Below are 15,273 nucleotides of genomic sequence, written 5' to 3'. Positions count from 1 at the left end.
TGAGAGCCAAATTTTTTATTTAAATATATTTTATTGATTTTTTACAGAGAGGAAGAGAGAGGGAGAGAGAGTTAGAAACATCGATGAGAGAGAAACATCGATCAGCTGCCTCCTGCACACTCCCCACTGAGGATGTGCCCGCAACCAAGGTACATGCCCTTGACTGGAATTGAATCAGGGACCTTTCAGTCTGCAGGCTGATGCTCTATCCTCTGAGCCAAACTGGTTTCGGTGAGAGAGCCAAATTTTTAAAAACTTAAACTTCTTCTAATGCCACTTCTTCAAAATAGACTCCGAAACGTCATGGTATTTTGTGGAAGAACCACACTCAAGGGGCCAAAGAGCTGCATGTGGCTCGAGAGCCGCAGTTTGCCGACCACGGCACAATACAGTCAAATTTAGTGACATTTACTCTCTATCCCATAACCATTGTCTTCTAATCCTTCTACTACATTTTCGGCTCTGCAACCATATTATTCATTTTCGAGAAACCTTTCCTTGTTCTTTGGCTCTTCCTTTTAAGAAAAAGTAGAATTTCAACCATTTTACAATGGATAGAATATATTCTTAAATCTCTTTATGGGTATTACATAGTGATTAGGTTGGTTTTAAATTTTGTATAATCTCCTCTATTCCCTAAATAGTTTCTTTCCTTCTAATCAGCTATTTTGCAGGTTTATTTCTTTCATATAACATCCCCCTTTTCCCCCATATCTCAGGTTTCATTGGTTGTTCATTCATATTTAAGAACAGGTAACAGGGCTGATTGGAGACTCTGTGGGAGTGTTTGGGTGGATGGTAGGAGCGGAAGCTAGCTCATGCATTTGGAGAAATGCCAGAAATAAGGCTTATCCTCTGGGGAAACCACACTATCTCGCGAGCAGTTCATTCAGTTCTTTTATTTTTTTTTTAAATTAAATCCTCACCCAAGGACATGCTTAGAGAGAGGAAGGAAGAAAGAGAGAGAGGACAGCGGGGATGGGGGGGAGGAAGGGAGGTAAGATTGATCATTTGTCTTCCGTACCCTCCCCAACCGGGGATCAAACCCACAACCCTGGTATGTGCCCTGGCCCTGACTGGGAATCGAACCAGAAACCTTTCAGTCATGGGATGACGCTCAGCCAACTGAGCCACTCCGGCTGGGCAGTTTATTCCGTTCTTTAGGGAAGAAGATACCTGGTTGCTGCTATTTCCATCCACATACCGACCTTCACTCACAGCCCTTCCCTGTTCCCAGCCCCATCCTCTCTGCGCCTGCTGGCCTGGCCGGGGCTGCAGCCTCGCTGGGTGCATGGGTGACTCCTGCCACAGAGACCTTCCCCACTGGGGCCCCAGTTTGGGCTTTAAGGTTCTGACCTGGTTCTTCTGGGCGATCTTCTGTCCCTTCTTCCAGCGGAGCACGGGGGTCAGCGCCGGCAGCTCCCGCTCCTCCTCTCCGGTCACGTGCTGCCCCAGGCTGTAGGCGGCCTCGAACACGATGGGGCTGATGACGTCCTGCACCCTCCGCTGCAACGGCAAACGCGCGTGCGTGAGCGGCTCGGCCAGCTGGCGTGTGCGGAGCGTTTCACGGGTTACAAAGACCATCCACGCGGCCTGCCCCTTGTGACCCTCCCCGCCACTGGGAGGAGGGATTTCACTGTCTTAGCATTTTTGATGAGGTCACTGGGGCCCGGGACAATTCAGGTCCCGTCCAGGGTCACGCTGCTAAGGAGCGGGGGCTCCTCCACGCTACCTCGCATGGCGCTCAGTCACCGTCCCGTTAGCATATGGAAGGCATTACCTTACTCATCTCCTAAACATCCCTGGGGCTGGCGGGATGAGCGGGGAGCATCTGCCCGCGCCCTGCGGCGCTCACCCTTCGCGTCCCTGCTGTCTGGCTGAGCACAGCTCCTCTGGGTGGGATAAGTATGGATGCTGCCCAGAGCCAGTCCTCAGTGGGGCCTTGTGTTCTTTCCCCGGGAGCCCAAGGACTTAAGGGCCCAAGGGAACGCTAGGTTGATAGTCACACCGGGAAAGTCGAGGAAGGGAAGGGAGGAAAGCAGACATCCAGTGGACACCTGTGAGATGCCATGCATGGTGCTGGGAGTTCCAGAGCAGTGGTCATCAAACCGCGGCTCGCAAGCCGCATGCGGCTCTTTGGCCCCTTGGGCGTGGCTCGGTGTTAGAACCACTTCTTCAAAACAGACTCCACCAGGCCGAAAACCGACTTCTGCACGTGGGCCACGAAGTTTCCATCGCACCGTACATGCGCGCCCGCACGTGGCATTTTGTGGAAGAGCCACACTCCAGGGGCCAAAGAGCCGCAAGTGGCTCTCGAGCCGCGCTTTGTTCCAGAGAGATGAGCGACACGCCTGAACCCTTTGAGCTGAAGCTCATCCTCCTCCGTGGTGCAATACAAGGAAAAGAAAGGCGCAGGGCTGCGGGCCCAGGGCCCGAGGCTAACGGGGGTTGTGAATCCCATCTGTTCAACCCTGGAGTTCCCGGCCTTTCTGTACAAGGTGTCCCTGTCTCCCAGGGACCGGGGGCCCCAGGCTCCCCCATGATAGAGTCCGCGGAGGAGGAAAGGGTAGGGAGTCCTACTTTCTGGGCCAGGATGCTCTGTGGGAGGCAGGCGTCCAGGTGGAGCAGAGCAGGTCTGAGCAGTGGCACCAGCAAGCTGAGTCCCCATTACGGGAGAGATGGGGGTGGGGTGGGGTGGGTGTGAGAGGAGCTGGGCAGGCAGATGAAGGCAGCCCCAAATGTATTCCAGAGCTTGGGCCAGGGCCCCTTCCTCCTTAGTCTGCACAACCCTTAACTGGGGGATGACTGCTCCCATTTTACAGATGATGAAACAGAGGCTCAGGGGCTTCATCCTGAAGGTAGGAAGTGGGGGATCCGGACTGATTCTTTTTTTTGTTTTTTTTAATATATTTTATTGATTTTTTTCAGAGAGGAAGACAGAGGGATACAGAGTTGGAAACATTGATGAGAGAGAATCATTGATAGCTGCCTCTTACACACCCCCTACAGGGGATGTGCCTGCAACCAAGGTATTGTACATGCCCTTGACCTGAATCGAACCTGGGACCTTTTAGTCCGCAGGCTGACGCTCTCTCCACTGAGCCAAACTGGTTTCAGCTGGACTGATTCTTAAAAGCTAAAGCTAAACAACTTGCCCTAGCTGGTGTGGCTCAGTGGTTAAAGAGCCAACCACCTACCAAAAGGTTGCAGGTTTGATTCCCGGGCAAGGGTATGTACCTGGGTGGCAGGTTCGACCCCCACCTTGGTCGGGGTGTGTGCGGGAGGCAAGCAATCCATGTGTCTCTCTCACATCCATGTTTCTCTGTGCCCCTCCCTTCCCTTCCACTCTCAAAAACAAAATCAATGGAAAAAATATCCTCGGGTGAGGATTAGCAACAAAACCAAGAATATTATTTTAAAATGATCTAACCACTCTAGTTTCTAACATCAAACCTTAAAAATTACCTGTTTCCATCAGGGCCTGTGGAAGGGGGTTTGCTCGGGGAATGTCTCGCACACAAGCATGGAATGCATATAAATAACAACTCCGAAACAGCTTGGGGTGAGGGCTGTTTCCAAACGTGCCGCCACGCCAGCCACAGAGGGAGACCCCAGGCAGGGCCTGGCTCCTCTGGAATGAGCTCTGACCTCCGGGGCTGGGAGGCTGTGCTCTGGCTCTGATCTCATGAACCTGTTTTAACTAAGCGTCTGAAAAAGAGCTTCCTGTTACCCGTCCCGGTAGCTCTGGGCAGGAGGGATCCAAACCGCACGGGGCCCTGGGCGGAGGCGAAGTGGGGGCAGCAATGAGGAACAAGCCCACGCCCCGGAGGAGGGCCCCCCGCCTGGCTCCCAGGGCAAAGCGGAGGCCACAGCTCGCGGTTTCCTCCCGGTTTCGGGGAGGGCAGCTTCCCCAGGCTCGGCCCTGCAATGAAGCAGGGGAACTCCCGAGGGGAGAGAAGGAGCTTGGGGTTCTGGCACAGACTGTGATTGCTAAAATTTTACTACTAGGGGGAAAAAAAAATCACCACTACCAACTGACGCCTCTAAGAGCGAATACACACTTCTCCCGCAGGCAGCGGCCACGGGAGCTCCTGGTTTGCAAAAGGAAGGGCCCGCCCGAGAACACGCAGCTGGTGGCGGGGTCTGCGGCAGCTGAGGTTGCACAGGGAACTTCGCACATGCTCCACGGGAAGTTTGTGGGGTGCAGAGGGCAGGGCTCGAGGGAGGGCTTTCAAGAGAAACAGGTGACGGTGATAATCCAGGGCCACATGCACAAGGGTGAGGGGGTGGGGGGGGTCTTTGGGGACACAAATGAGGGACCCCCGGATGGAGGGTTGGCAGGCTTCCTTGGGGAGGTGTCCCGGGCTTGGCTATATCACAGGAGGCTATTAGGGAGCACATGGGAGGGCACAGGAGGGCCTCACAGGGTAGAAGTGGCCTGGGGTGTCCAGGGTTCCCAAAGTGGGGAAAATTGGGCTTGTGGGCAGGAGTGAGGGGAGAGGAAGCTAAAGCAGAGACCAGTCTCAGGGGACATAGAGGCTGGAGTCACCTGTTGGGGTGACTTCATCCTAAATGGAGCGAGAGCCTGGAGGGGGCTCAGGTGATGCTGGAGGCTGGGCTATGGAGAAACCTCTCTGGTTTCCTGGAGTGACAGGGCTGGGACCGGAGGCAGAGAGGCCAGGAAGAAAGCGGGAGGAGGCTGTGTTCTAGAACGATCCCTCTGGCTATAGCATGGACATAGGGAGATGGGCAGGCCTGGGGACACACAGGCTAGGACGAGGCTACCATTGGCGTTCCCCACTCTGCTCCACTCGCTCTGGCCACAGCTCCCCCAGGAAATCTCTGGCAGAAAGCCCCACCTCCCGATTCTGATTGTGGGGAGCAGATGCAGGATACCTAGTAATAAATTGGTCACGCCCCTCAACTACCATTGGGTGAGGTTGGAAGTGGGTCCCGCCCTGAACAATCATTGGATGTGTTTGGATGTGGGTCCCGCCTCTTAACAACCGTTGGGTGAGGCTGGAAGTTGGTCCCGTCCCTCAACTACTGTTGGGTGAGGATGGAAGTGGGTCTTGCCTCTCAACAACCATTGGGTGAGGGTGGAAGAAGGTCCTACCCTCGAACCCCATTGGTTGAGGTTGGAAGTGGGTCCCACCCCTCAACAATCATTGGGTGTGTTTGGATGTGGGTCCCGCCTCTCATCAACCATTGTGTGAGGTTGTAAGTCGGTCCCACATCTCAACTACCATTGGGTAAGGTTCAAAGTGTGTCCCACCCCTCAACAATCATTGGGTGAGGTTGGAAGTAAGTCACCAAGGCAGGGAACAAATTAATTACAGAAATACAGACCTCTCTGAACAACCCTCAGAGTTAGGCACAGCCCTTTTGACCACTCCCGCCTCCTCCTCACTGCTCATGCCCAATCTACCCTCAAGGACTGAGGCAATTGTGTTATCCCAAAGCACTTCCCCCGCCCCCCTGCTTTCCTACCCCTCCAAGGAGCACTTTGTATCTCTCCCCCAATGCTCAGACTGTGGGAAGGAAATAACAGCCTGTGTACAGTGCAGACCCTGGCAGACACCCCAGGATCCTGGAGACCAAGCCCAACATCACCAGGGACCCACGGATAAATCGTGTTGGGATCACGTGCCCTGACTCTGCAAGGAGCATGCTCCATACCTGTGGTGCTCTTCCCTAAACCCCAGTCTATTAGGAGGAAAACATCAGAGAATCCAAAAGGCTTCCTTCAAAACACAGGACCAGCACGGTGCAGCCACGCACGGCCCAGGGTGGCCCTGAGAGGGGGCGGCTGAAACGCTTGGAAAAGACAGACAAGAGAATGAAAGCTGGGTCTCGGTGGGATGCTGCTTCCTGAGAGACAGCACCCAAGCCCACAAGCCGCGCCTTTCTTTTGTAGCAGATGCCACGAGGCAAAGTAAGAACTTGGTCAAGATGTTTACAGCATTCTCAAAGGTTTCCATCCTACTCCATTGCATGCACCTATATAACTTTGTTTACTTGCAGCCTACATCACTCAGGCAAGTGGGGACATGTGTTCAGACCATAGGTTCAACATTATAGCTCTAGCTGTTGGATAGAATTGTGCTGGGCAGCACGAGGCCATGAGAAGACTGGGTCCTCTCATTAGCTCCAGTCTTGAACCTTTCCAAATGCTGTACCCTCTCCCCCCACCAACAGCACCCTCATTAAAAACAAGGATGACTGGAAGACAATGCACAGATGGGGCTAAAAGCAGTGCCGGGTTCTGGGTAGATCCTCCAACAGAAAAAGGCTATTAGTGAAAGACCAGGAAAACACAAGTCTATAGTCCGGTTCAAGCATGGCACCAGCCTTCACTTGTTAGCTGTGCCGGCGCCGGGGGTTATGGAAGCTGTGAACAACAGGAGACACTAGCTATGCAGACCTGTGCCCAGGATCCCTGTACTCAATATGCAATTGTGGGGTAAATATAAAATTTCATTTAAAATAAAAAGTTTCATTTTTAAAGAAAGCAAGAAGTAAAAGTTTGGCTTGAGGAGGCCGGGGCTGGTCTGTGTCTGTCATCTGCCTTGAGCCCAAAGACGTGTTCCTGGGGTGCTGGCTCTGTTCTTTCTGAAAACAAATAAAGGAAGGACAGAGTAAAACCTGGAGGTGAATGTAATGGAGAGCAATGGCCAACATGCTCCTCTGCATGTAATCCTCACACGTCCCCAGTGCTGACGAGGAACTGCTTGTATGGTGGTCACACATGGGCTCTAGCCAATTGTGTTCAGTGGTAAGAGCATCAGCCCAAGGACTGGTTTGTGGTTCCAACTGCTCAACACCATTGGGTGAGGTTGTAAGTGGGTCCCACCCCTCACCAAACATTGGGTGAGGTTGCAAGTTGGTCCAGCCCCTCCACTACGATTGGGTGAGGTTGGCTGTGGGACTGGCCCCTCAACTACTATTGGGTGAGGTTGGAAGTGGGATCCGCCCCTCAAGAACCATTGGGTGAGGTTCAAAGTGGGTCCCGCCCCTCAACAATTATTGAGTAAGTAGGCCCCACCCTTCTACAACCATTGGATGAGGTTGGAAGTGGGACCGGCCCTTAAACAACCATTGGGTGAGGTTCAAAGTGGTCCCACCCCTAAACAAACATTGGGCATGACCTAGCTGTGGCGGTACCCTTAAAGGAGTGATAAAAGCCAGAGAAAGTGCCAGGGACCACCCACAGCCCGTGTGTGACCACCATACAAGCAATTCCTCGTCAGCACTGGGGACGTGTGAGGATTACACGCAGAGAAGCATGTTGGCCATTGCTCTCCACTACATTCACCTCCAGGTTTTACTCTGTCCTTCCTTTATTTGTTTTCAGAAAGAACAGAGCCAGCACTCTAGGAACACGTCTTCGGGCTCAGGGGCGGACAACAGACACAGACCAGCCCCAGCCTCCTCAAGCCAAAACTTTTACTTCTTGCTTTCTTTTTAAAAAACAAACAAACATTTTATTGATTTTTTTAAAGAGAGGAAGGGAGAGAGAGAGTGTTACAAACATCAATCAGCTGCCTGCTGAACACCTCCTACTGGAGATGTGCCCTTGACCGGAATCAAACCAGGGACCCCTTCCGTCCGCAGGCCGACGCTCTATCCACTGAGCCAAACCGGTTTCGGTACTTCTTCCTTTTTCAGAGCCACTCAGGAAACACCTCTGCATCTAGCACACAAGGCCCCGAGTCTGACAAAGGACGGGGCGCCGAGAGGATGGGCTGGACTTGGGCTACCACAAACCCACTTGAGCTACTAAATCCAAAGCGTTGATGATCTGTCACCGCATGTCGCATCAATGATAGACTCTCCCGTGTTTTTGTGTGTGTGTTTTTTCCTACTTTCCATCAAAATTGTATCTTAAACCAGAGGTCATGAACCTGGAAGTCAGGGGGTCTGAGGATTTGGATGGAGAGAGAGAGAGAGAGAGAGAGAGAGAGAGAGAGAGAGAGAGAGAGAGAAAAGTACCTCTTTCCTTTCATCTATCTAGCTGAAATGTAGTATTTCCATTCATTATAAATGTACTAGGCAGCAAGCACGGAACTATTAGAAATACCTGTGACTCCATCGACAGCAGAGATCTGAGAGCTTTTCATATCGTCCCGCAGTGGCAGAGTCCTTGAAATCCGGTGTATGTTCCTCAGAGCTTCAGAATTCTAGATCTTGTTACTCAATGCATTCATAAAAAGCAGGTACGGCCTGCTGTCACACGTGTGGGTTTTCTTTTTAACGTTTTGGCAGCCGAATTTGAAGATGCCTGGTTTCTGTGTCATCCTGTGTGTTTCACCATGACGCGCTCAGGAGCATTCTGAGGAGGGCCCCGGGGTTTCTCTCCTCTGCCAGGGAGGCCCGTGTGCAAAAGCGGTCAAGAACGCGTCTTCGTGGTAAATGATACGACGAGACAGGCCAGCCTGCGGTTTTTGAAATGCTCCGAGATACGCTTCAAAAACTTCAAAAAGGATCATTATGTTGTTTCAGTCCTCATCGCTTGTATGAACTCACTGGTCTCGGCAGTTCAAAATAGACCATCCATTACATTGTGTGACAGGTTCAAGGCCTGGGCTCAGAATCACCCCAGGGCCCCTGGGGTTTTAAGAATCTGGGCCTGGATAGATACTCCGGGCCGGGGTCGGGCTACGCTGCTTTGTGGCCGACAGCTCTCTGAAAGCATCTGTTTCCCTGTGTGAGGCCTCAGGAGGGCGAGGGTGGAGAGACTGGGCTGGCGGGGCCCCATGGAGGGTTCACTCCTTTTACGGAGAGAACCCTGACCTTCCTGGGGCAGGCCTGCGGCTTCACAAGCTCGGAGAGGCTATCTAGAAAGCTGACACGCTTGCCCTTGACCTTGGTGGTGTGTGAAAATCCTGAACCGTGACCGAAGTGAAGAAGGGAGTCCAAATGCCAAACCCACAAGATTTGCAAGTTACTAAATCCACAGTGGGCCTGGAGGCTCAGCTCAGGGACGAAATGAACCGGTGCAATTGCTGTGAATGATCTGCTGCTCAGCACGTGAGGAACGGAACTCCCCTCAACGCGGTAATAACACAAGGTCATTAGAATGCCAGTGACTTGCATCAAAACGTGTTCAACTTTTGGGTCTCTTCCATTCCCCTGCCTGCCGCTTGGTTCCCATTGGTTTAGACAAGGTCACCAAGAGCTGCTGTGCTATTAGATCCGATGGGTATCCTCTCTCCATCCTCATCTCACTTGACACCCCCCCTCCCCCAACACACACACACACACACACACACACACACACACACAAGCATTCTTTATAATTGAATCTCTTCTTCTTGCAGCTCCTCCTTCCTTGATTCCCCCAGGTATAGCTTACTCCTCCTGTCCCCACTGTTCCTGAGCCTTCTGAGATGATAGCTAAAGCAGCACATGGCATTTACTGGCTGACATTTCACCACCACGGCCACCACCAGACCTGACTGAACTCTTTGTGGGCAGAAGCCAGCCTTTAGCACAGTTCACGGGTCGAAGTAGACACTCAGTTACTGAGATGTACATGCACCGAAATGGACAGTCATCCAAAATGGAAGACTTTGGTGAACTTGAGATCATCCTTCTTAAGAATGGGTGACTTTATTGGACAGACCAATTCTACCCACCCACCCCCACTCCCACAGTCAAGCACAATAAACATATAAGCATATTACTGAACATTTACCTAAAGCATTACTTCTTAGCTCTACCCTTACTTCCTCTCATTGTGTATACATCTCACACCTCTTTACTGGGTTTCCTTCCAAATCTTCCCTCCTTCTCGCTGCTGGCTATTTTAAACACCTCTGAGCTCAAAAGAAACAATGTCATACCTATCCACAAAAACCTTATTAGACCACACAATAAACTGCATTTATTATACCGCATAGCTGGAGCTCTGGGGTTTACTGGGAACTGTGGGATCCTAACCCAATAAAAGGAGACAGACACCGGGTTCCTAGTGGCGGGACACGGTTGGAACATTGGCTCTCCTTTCATCTTGGTCTCTGCAGCATTGCTACCCATCGCATCTGAAGTCAACTAACATGGAACTGTCATTAATTCTCAGGACTGGGCCACATGATTTTTTATAGGCGATCTGGTGTAATCTCACCATCAGTATTATTTCCCCCCAGGTGGTGAAACTCGGATTTTGACACATTAATTCTGTATATGCATCATTTCAGAGCTGACTGATAGGATCTCAAGAGACTGTTAAACTTGTCAGGAATCACAGCAGAATGCTCTGAACCATCATTACATTTCTGGAATCTTTGCAAGGAGATAATAAAAAGAATGTGTATCATATCTCCTCATTTCTCCCTCTTCTATTTGGGTCAGCCTTATTTCCTTTCCCGCCTGGCCATTAAATGGAAACCATGGACGAATTTAAGATGACTATGAATTTTAATGAAACAATTTAAAGAAAGATAAAAATCACCTTCCTTTGGCTAAAGAGATTAAGCTGCCTTACTCTAAAGAATTTGAAAGCTATATGACAAAGAAATAAAGAAAATAGTATCATTTAAAACAGCATTTAAAAGAAACCCAATAAAATACTTAGAAATGAATTTAACCTAGGAAGTGAAAGATCTGTAATATATTGATGAAAAAATTGAAGAAGACATAAAAGGAAATACTCTGTATTCATGGGTTGGAAGAATGAATATTGTTAAAATGTCCATACTACCCAAATCTATTAGCTTCAATGCTAATCTCTATCAAAATTCCAACAGCATTTTCTAGAACATGGAAAAAACAATCCTAAAATTTCTATGGAGTCACAAAAGACCCTGAATAGCCAAAGCAATCTCTGAAATCAATAAAAATTAAAAAAATAATAATAAAAGAATTTATAAGTACCGATGGACAATCTTGGGCTCTGAAGACAAACCCATCTACGTAATTCACACAGCTTCGTGAATTCTCTGGAGTCCATGCACCACATTTGTGACGTAGGAGAGCCAGAGTTGATGGAAAAGCTTTGCCTGCTTGTTTTGTAAATCTTCACTGATTGAGCCATTTTCCACTAAATCTCAGCCTATTTGCATTACATGTATTCCATATAATCAGTTAAACACACACACACACACACACACACACACGAAAAAGCAAATATAGTTAACACTTTTTGGTGTTTGCTTTCAAAGACATGGTCCCAAATCCTTTCTGTTAATAGAAAGAGCTGCCTTGTAGGTTCCTGAAACAGCGTGCATGCTGGCATTTATGACCTCTTTGATCTGAACGTTTTCAGCGGGGAAGTTAATAACATGTCTCAGGCTGCAAAGGGAAACATAAATGACACAGGCTCCCGCATCAAGGGAAATTTGGCCACAATCTTTAAAAGCATATTCTGGAAATACAGCCATAAAGAGTCCAAAGACACCCCCACACACACACACCCAAACCACCTGTTTATAAGCAGATCTGCTCAAACCGCGGGTGTGAACAAAGACGTGACGCGTAGAAAGAGCCAGGGCTGCAATCCGGATAATTACCTGCAACCGGAGAGCCCTGCGTGGCGGTCTCGCGCCTGGCCACCCCAGCGGCAATGAAAACAGCTCTCGGGAGTGACCACCAATGGTGAAAGCAGGCCTAGCCCCAAATTAAAACCGGGCCCTGGGAAGCCTGCATTTTGACAAAAGCAGCAGCAGCAGCAGGACCACGCCTGCCGGGGGCCCCAGCCTCCCTGACATCACTCCCAGGACCGGGCTGTTTCTGGGCCATGATGTTGTCTCTGTTGGATTCCATGGGCTCTGCATACCTCACTTCTGGGATGGATGGCACCAGACGTGTGTAAGCCCTTCCTTTCCTGAAAAAATTATATTCTAAATCTAAAACATGAAACAACGAAACAAAAACCCACCGCCAAAAAAACAAAAAACAGAGTTGTTCTCCAAAGAACATCCATCTGTTATCTTTCACATGTCTGTTGCTGTGTAGAATATAAATCCATCACCCTTAGGCTGAATGCTGATATCTTAATTGATGCCATTCACAATGAACACCCATCAAATTTGGCGGTCCTCCCTCACCAGTCTTCCCTTCCTCACCTGCAGATTGAAAAGAACCATGTTGGCCCATTTTTTGTCCTAATGCTGTTTTCCCATCTGCTCCAGAGCAACCCTCATGGGCTCCCTCTCTGGACAGGTGAGCTACCTGATTGGCTGCTCATGAATCCAAGGGTTTCCTGATCCAGGCGAGCATGGCTAGCTCACCCATCCACCCTTCAGATGCCTAGGCTCCTGAAAACACTCATGTACCTAAGGATGTGGAAACACACGAGGGGGCGGGAAGGGGGTGTCCAGTCGGCCTTGCTGCTGTTATGGTCCCCACACTGTGGTCATCAGCCCCCCCAATATCTCTCACACAGGCCAAGAAGTGGGCACGTGCCCCCAACCCACTGACTTTCAAGCATCTATGCTGGTGGGGACAATATTAAACAAACATCCTTCCCGGGACTGGCCGTCCTTCGCAGCCACAGCTGGGGACGCAGAGACCAAGCAGGCAGGGTTGGAGGTCAGGGCAGGGCTGTATGCTTCTCAACGACCCCTCTTCAACGTCACTTGAATCTCACCCCACGGACAGTGCTGAAATACTGAGATGTGAATGTGATCCTTGTAACTGTCCCACAACCAGCATGTGCCGCAGGAGTCCCCAAATGCAGGAGCCACGAGAGCCACATGACCAGCAAAGTCGCCACTAGCCACACATGGCTGCCTGGATTTCAATGCATTAAGGACAATGCGGTTTTCAGTTCAGTTCTTGGGGCCACGTCTCGAGTGCTCAGCCAGTGGCCACAGTGCCGAGCAGGGCGTGCGGGGACCATCCCCACCACCGAGTGCCTCCCAGAAAGTCTTTTTAAATGGGGGGTCTCTCTGGGAACCCCGAGACCCGCATGGATGACAGGGCAGCAAACCTCCGCATCTGCTCGCGGCCATAAGAGGACATTGCATTTGAAACAGGATATTTCCTTGTAACATAAGGATTCCAAATGGCCCAGGCTCGTGGTGAAAAAACAGACTTGCTGCTGAGACCGGTTTGGCTCAGTGGATAGATCATCGGCCTGCAGACTGAAAGGTCCCAGGTTCGATTCCGGTCAAGGGCATGTACCTTGGTTGCGGGCACATCCCCAATAGGGGGTGTGCGGGAGGCAGCTGATCGATGATTCTCCCTCATTGATGTTTTTAACTCTCTATCCCTCTCTCTTCCTCTCTGTAAAAAAAAAATCAATAAAATATTTAAAAAAAAGAAAAGAAAAGAAAAGAAAAAACAGACTTGCTGTGCTCAAAGCCAAAATGAGTACTCTGCGACTTTACCCCAAGAACACCGAGGTTCTTGGGGGACCGAGGGGGAAGCAAGGACATAGCATCCCGCTGGACGAGGGGGTAGCGATGGTCCATCAGCGCTGATTGGGCGCGAAAAGCATGTGGTCCTCCATCAGCGAGAGTGTGACCCTGGGGAGGCTTCAGGGGCCCCCATCAGGTATCCCGCATACGCAGCACGTCACCCCTACACACTTTAGCACACTCATATGTCACCCACATTTGAATTTCAATGCATTAAGGACAATGCATTTAAAAAAAAAAAAAAAAAAGGCTCAACCATTCCATGTTATCACCGCCGTCAGTGACTACATACAAGTGACCGCGCCATGGACTTTGGAACCTTGTCCACGGACTTTGTAACCGGCCGCCCTCCCTTAGAGAGACGCTGATGGCAGTCAGGACACAAAAGCATCCTCTGAGCCTCCGCCCGCAATAAACTGCCGCTGCGACGGGCAGCTGAGCGGTTTTTCCCGCGTTGCAGGGGCCCGCCTCCTTCCCATATGAATCATGTTACAGCTCCGATAAGCATATGGTCCAGGTTTATAGGGGCCCTTATGCATGCGTATTCCTTCCAGAAACCACATGAGAAAATACTTACCCCTTGTTATTGGGGTGAACGCCAGAGACATGCAGTGTGGGGGAGCTGCCCCACGCGGCACGGGACCCAAGTGGCGGAGGCAGACTGGAATTCACCCCTGCTCCGTGGGAAGCACGGCGGTGTCATGCCTGATCTGCCACTCGGGCCTCCTCTCTGGCTCCCTGCTTGCTCTCCTGCCCGTCCTCCACGAAAGAGCAAGGCAATGTCCTGAAAACACAAGTAGATCCACCCGCTCAAAACCCTTGTCAGCCTCTCCCTGCTCATCTACCTGAGCCCACTCATTGGGCGTGGCCACCAGGCCCCTCGGCAACGGGCTGTGTAGACATCGCCACCATCACCGCCTCCCACCCTCTCCCTCGTCCCCCCCCCAATCCAGCTATGCTGGCCCCTTGGTCCCCTCTGAACACCCATTCCTGCCTCCAGGCTGCCACCTCTGCTGTTCCTCTGCCTCCAATGCTTTTCCCCCAGCACTCAGCATGGCTGGCCCCTCCTCATGCATTTCACTCTGGTCCCCTGTGGCACCTAGAACAGTCAATGCCCACTGTTTAGCTAATACATGCTTCCTGTCTGCACTCCTATCAGACAATAACCTCAGGGAGGAGCGCTCGCTTCTATCTCACCGGGCCCTGAAAGCCCAGCCCAGAAAAAGACTGTCAGGGAGCCGACTCAGTGAGTGAACTGGAGGAAGACCAGCTTTCTCAAGCCCTGCCGATCACGGAGACCTCCCCGAGCATTGAGATCTCTGCCCGACTGCCCTCGATGTTCTGCAGAGAACTCTCCTTCATGGTTTAAAGGGGTGGGGCCAGAAACCCTGGGCTCTACCAAGCACATCTGCCAAAAGCTACATGTGCCAGGCGGCTGCTCCACGGTGAGGAGAGGAGAGGGGAGACAGTGGGGAGCAGGGAGCTACGACTAAGGCCGAGCAGAGCTGCAGCCCCGGGATCCCTGCGCGGCTCCCCAGAGCCACACAAAGCCCTCAGTGTGGAGAGGGGCTGGCCCAGCATTTGCTTCTATAAACAAGGTTTTTCCTAAAAGTCTTGCTCGTGCTGTTGACTCTCACAAGGAGCCCATTTTTTGCTCCCGCCCAGGTACACAGGGCGGGAATGGACACAGCTCCATGAGTTCCTTTCGAAATACACCAAGAGCTAAGGCCTCGCTTTCAATAAATCCGCTTCTGGGATTCCCCGGATGAGGGAAGCCGAGTTTAGCCACAAGCCGCAGGAAATGTAGAAAACTAGAAGGATCTCGGGACTAAATGGCAGCTGCAACTCCTCAGCGTTGACTTAGCATCCTCTGAGCCTCACTGTTACCTACACCCAGCCGCCACCTTCTCCC

The 15,273-nt window shown here is 51.2% G+C and overlaps 1 protein-coding gene across 1 annotated transcript in view; it reads right to left on the bottom strand.

Moving 5' to 3' along the window:
* The window catches only part of ITGA9 (integrin subunit alpha 9), a 247,024-nt gene that overhangs the window by 120,554 nt on the left and 111,197 nt on the right, over nt 1–15,273 (bottom strand). The window contains exon 16 of the mRNA XM_084902785.1: nt 1,357–1,506. Coding sequence (XP_084758911.1) covers nt 1,357–1,506 — 150 coding nt within the window. The remainder of the gene's footprint in view (nt 1–1,356; nt 1,507–15,273) is intronic.

This window comes from Pipistrellus hanaki, assembly GCF_964339955.1.
Source record: "Pipistrellus hanaki genome assembly, chromosome: 13".
Classification (NCBI taxonomy): Eukaryota; Metazoa; Chordata; class Mammalia; order Chiroptera; family Vespertilionidae; genus Pipistrellus; species Pipistrellus hanaki.
This window is presented reverse-complemented; position numbering and strand designations above follow the sequence as displayed.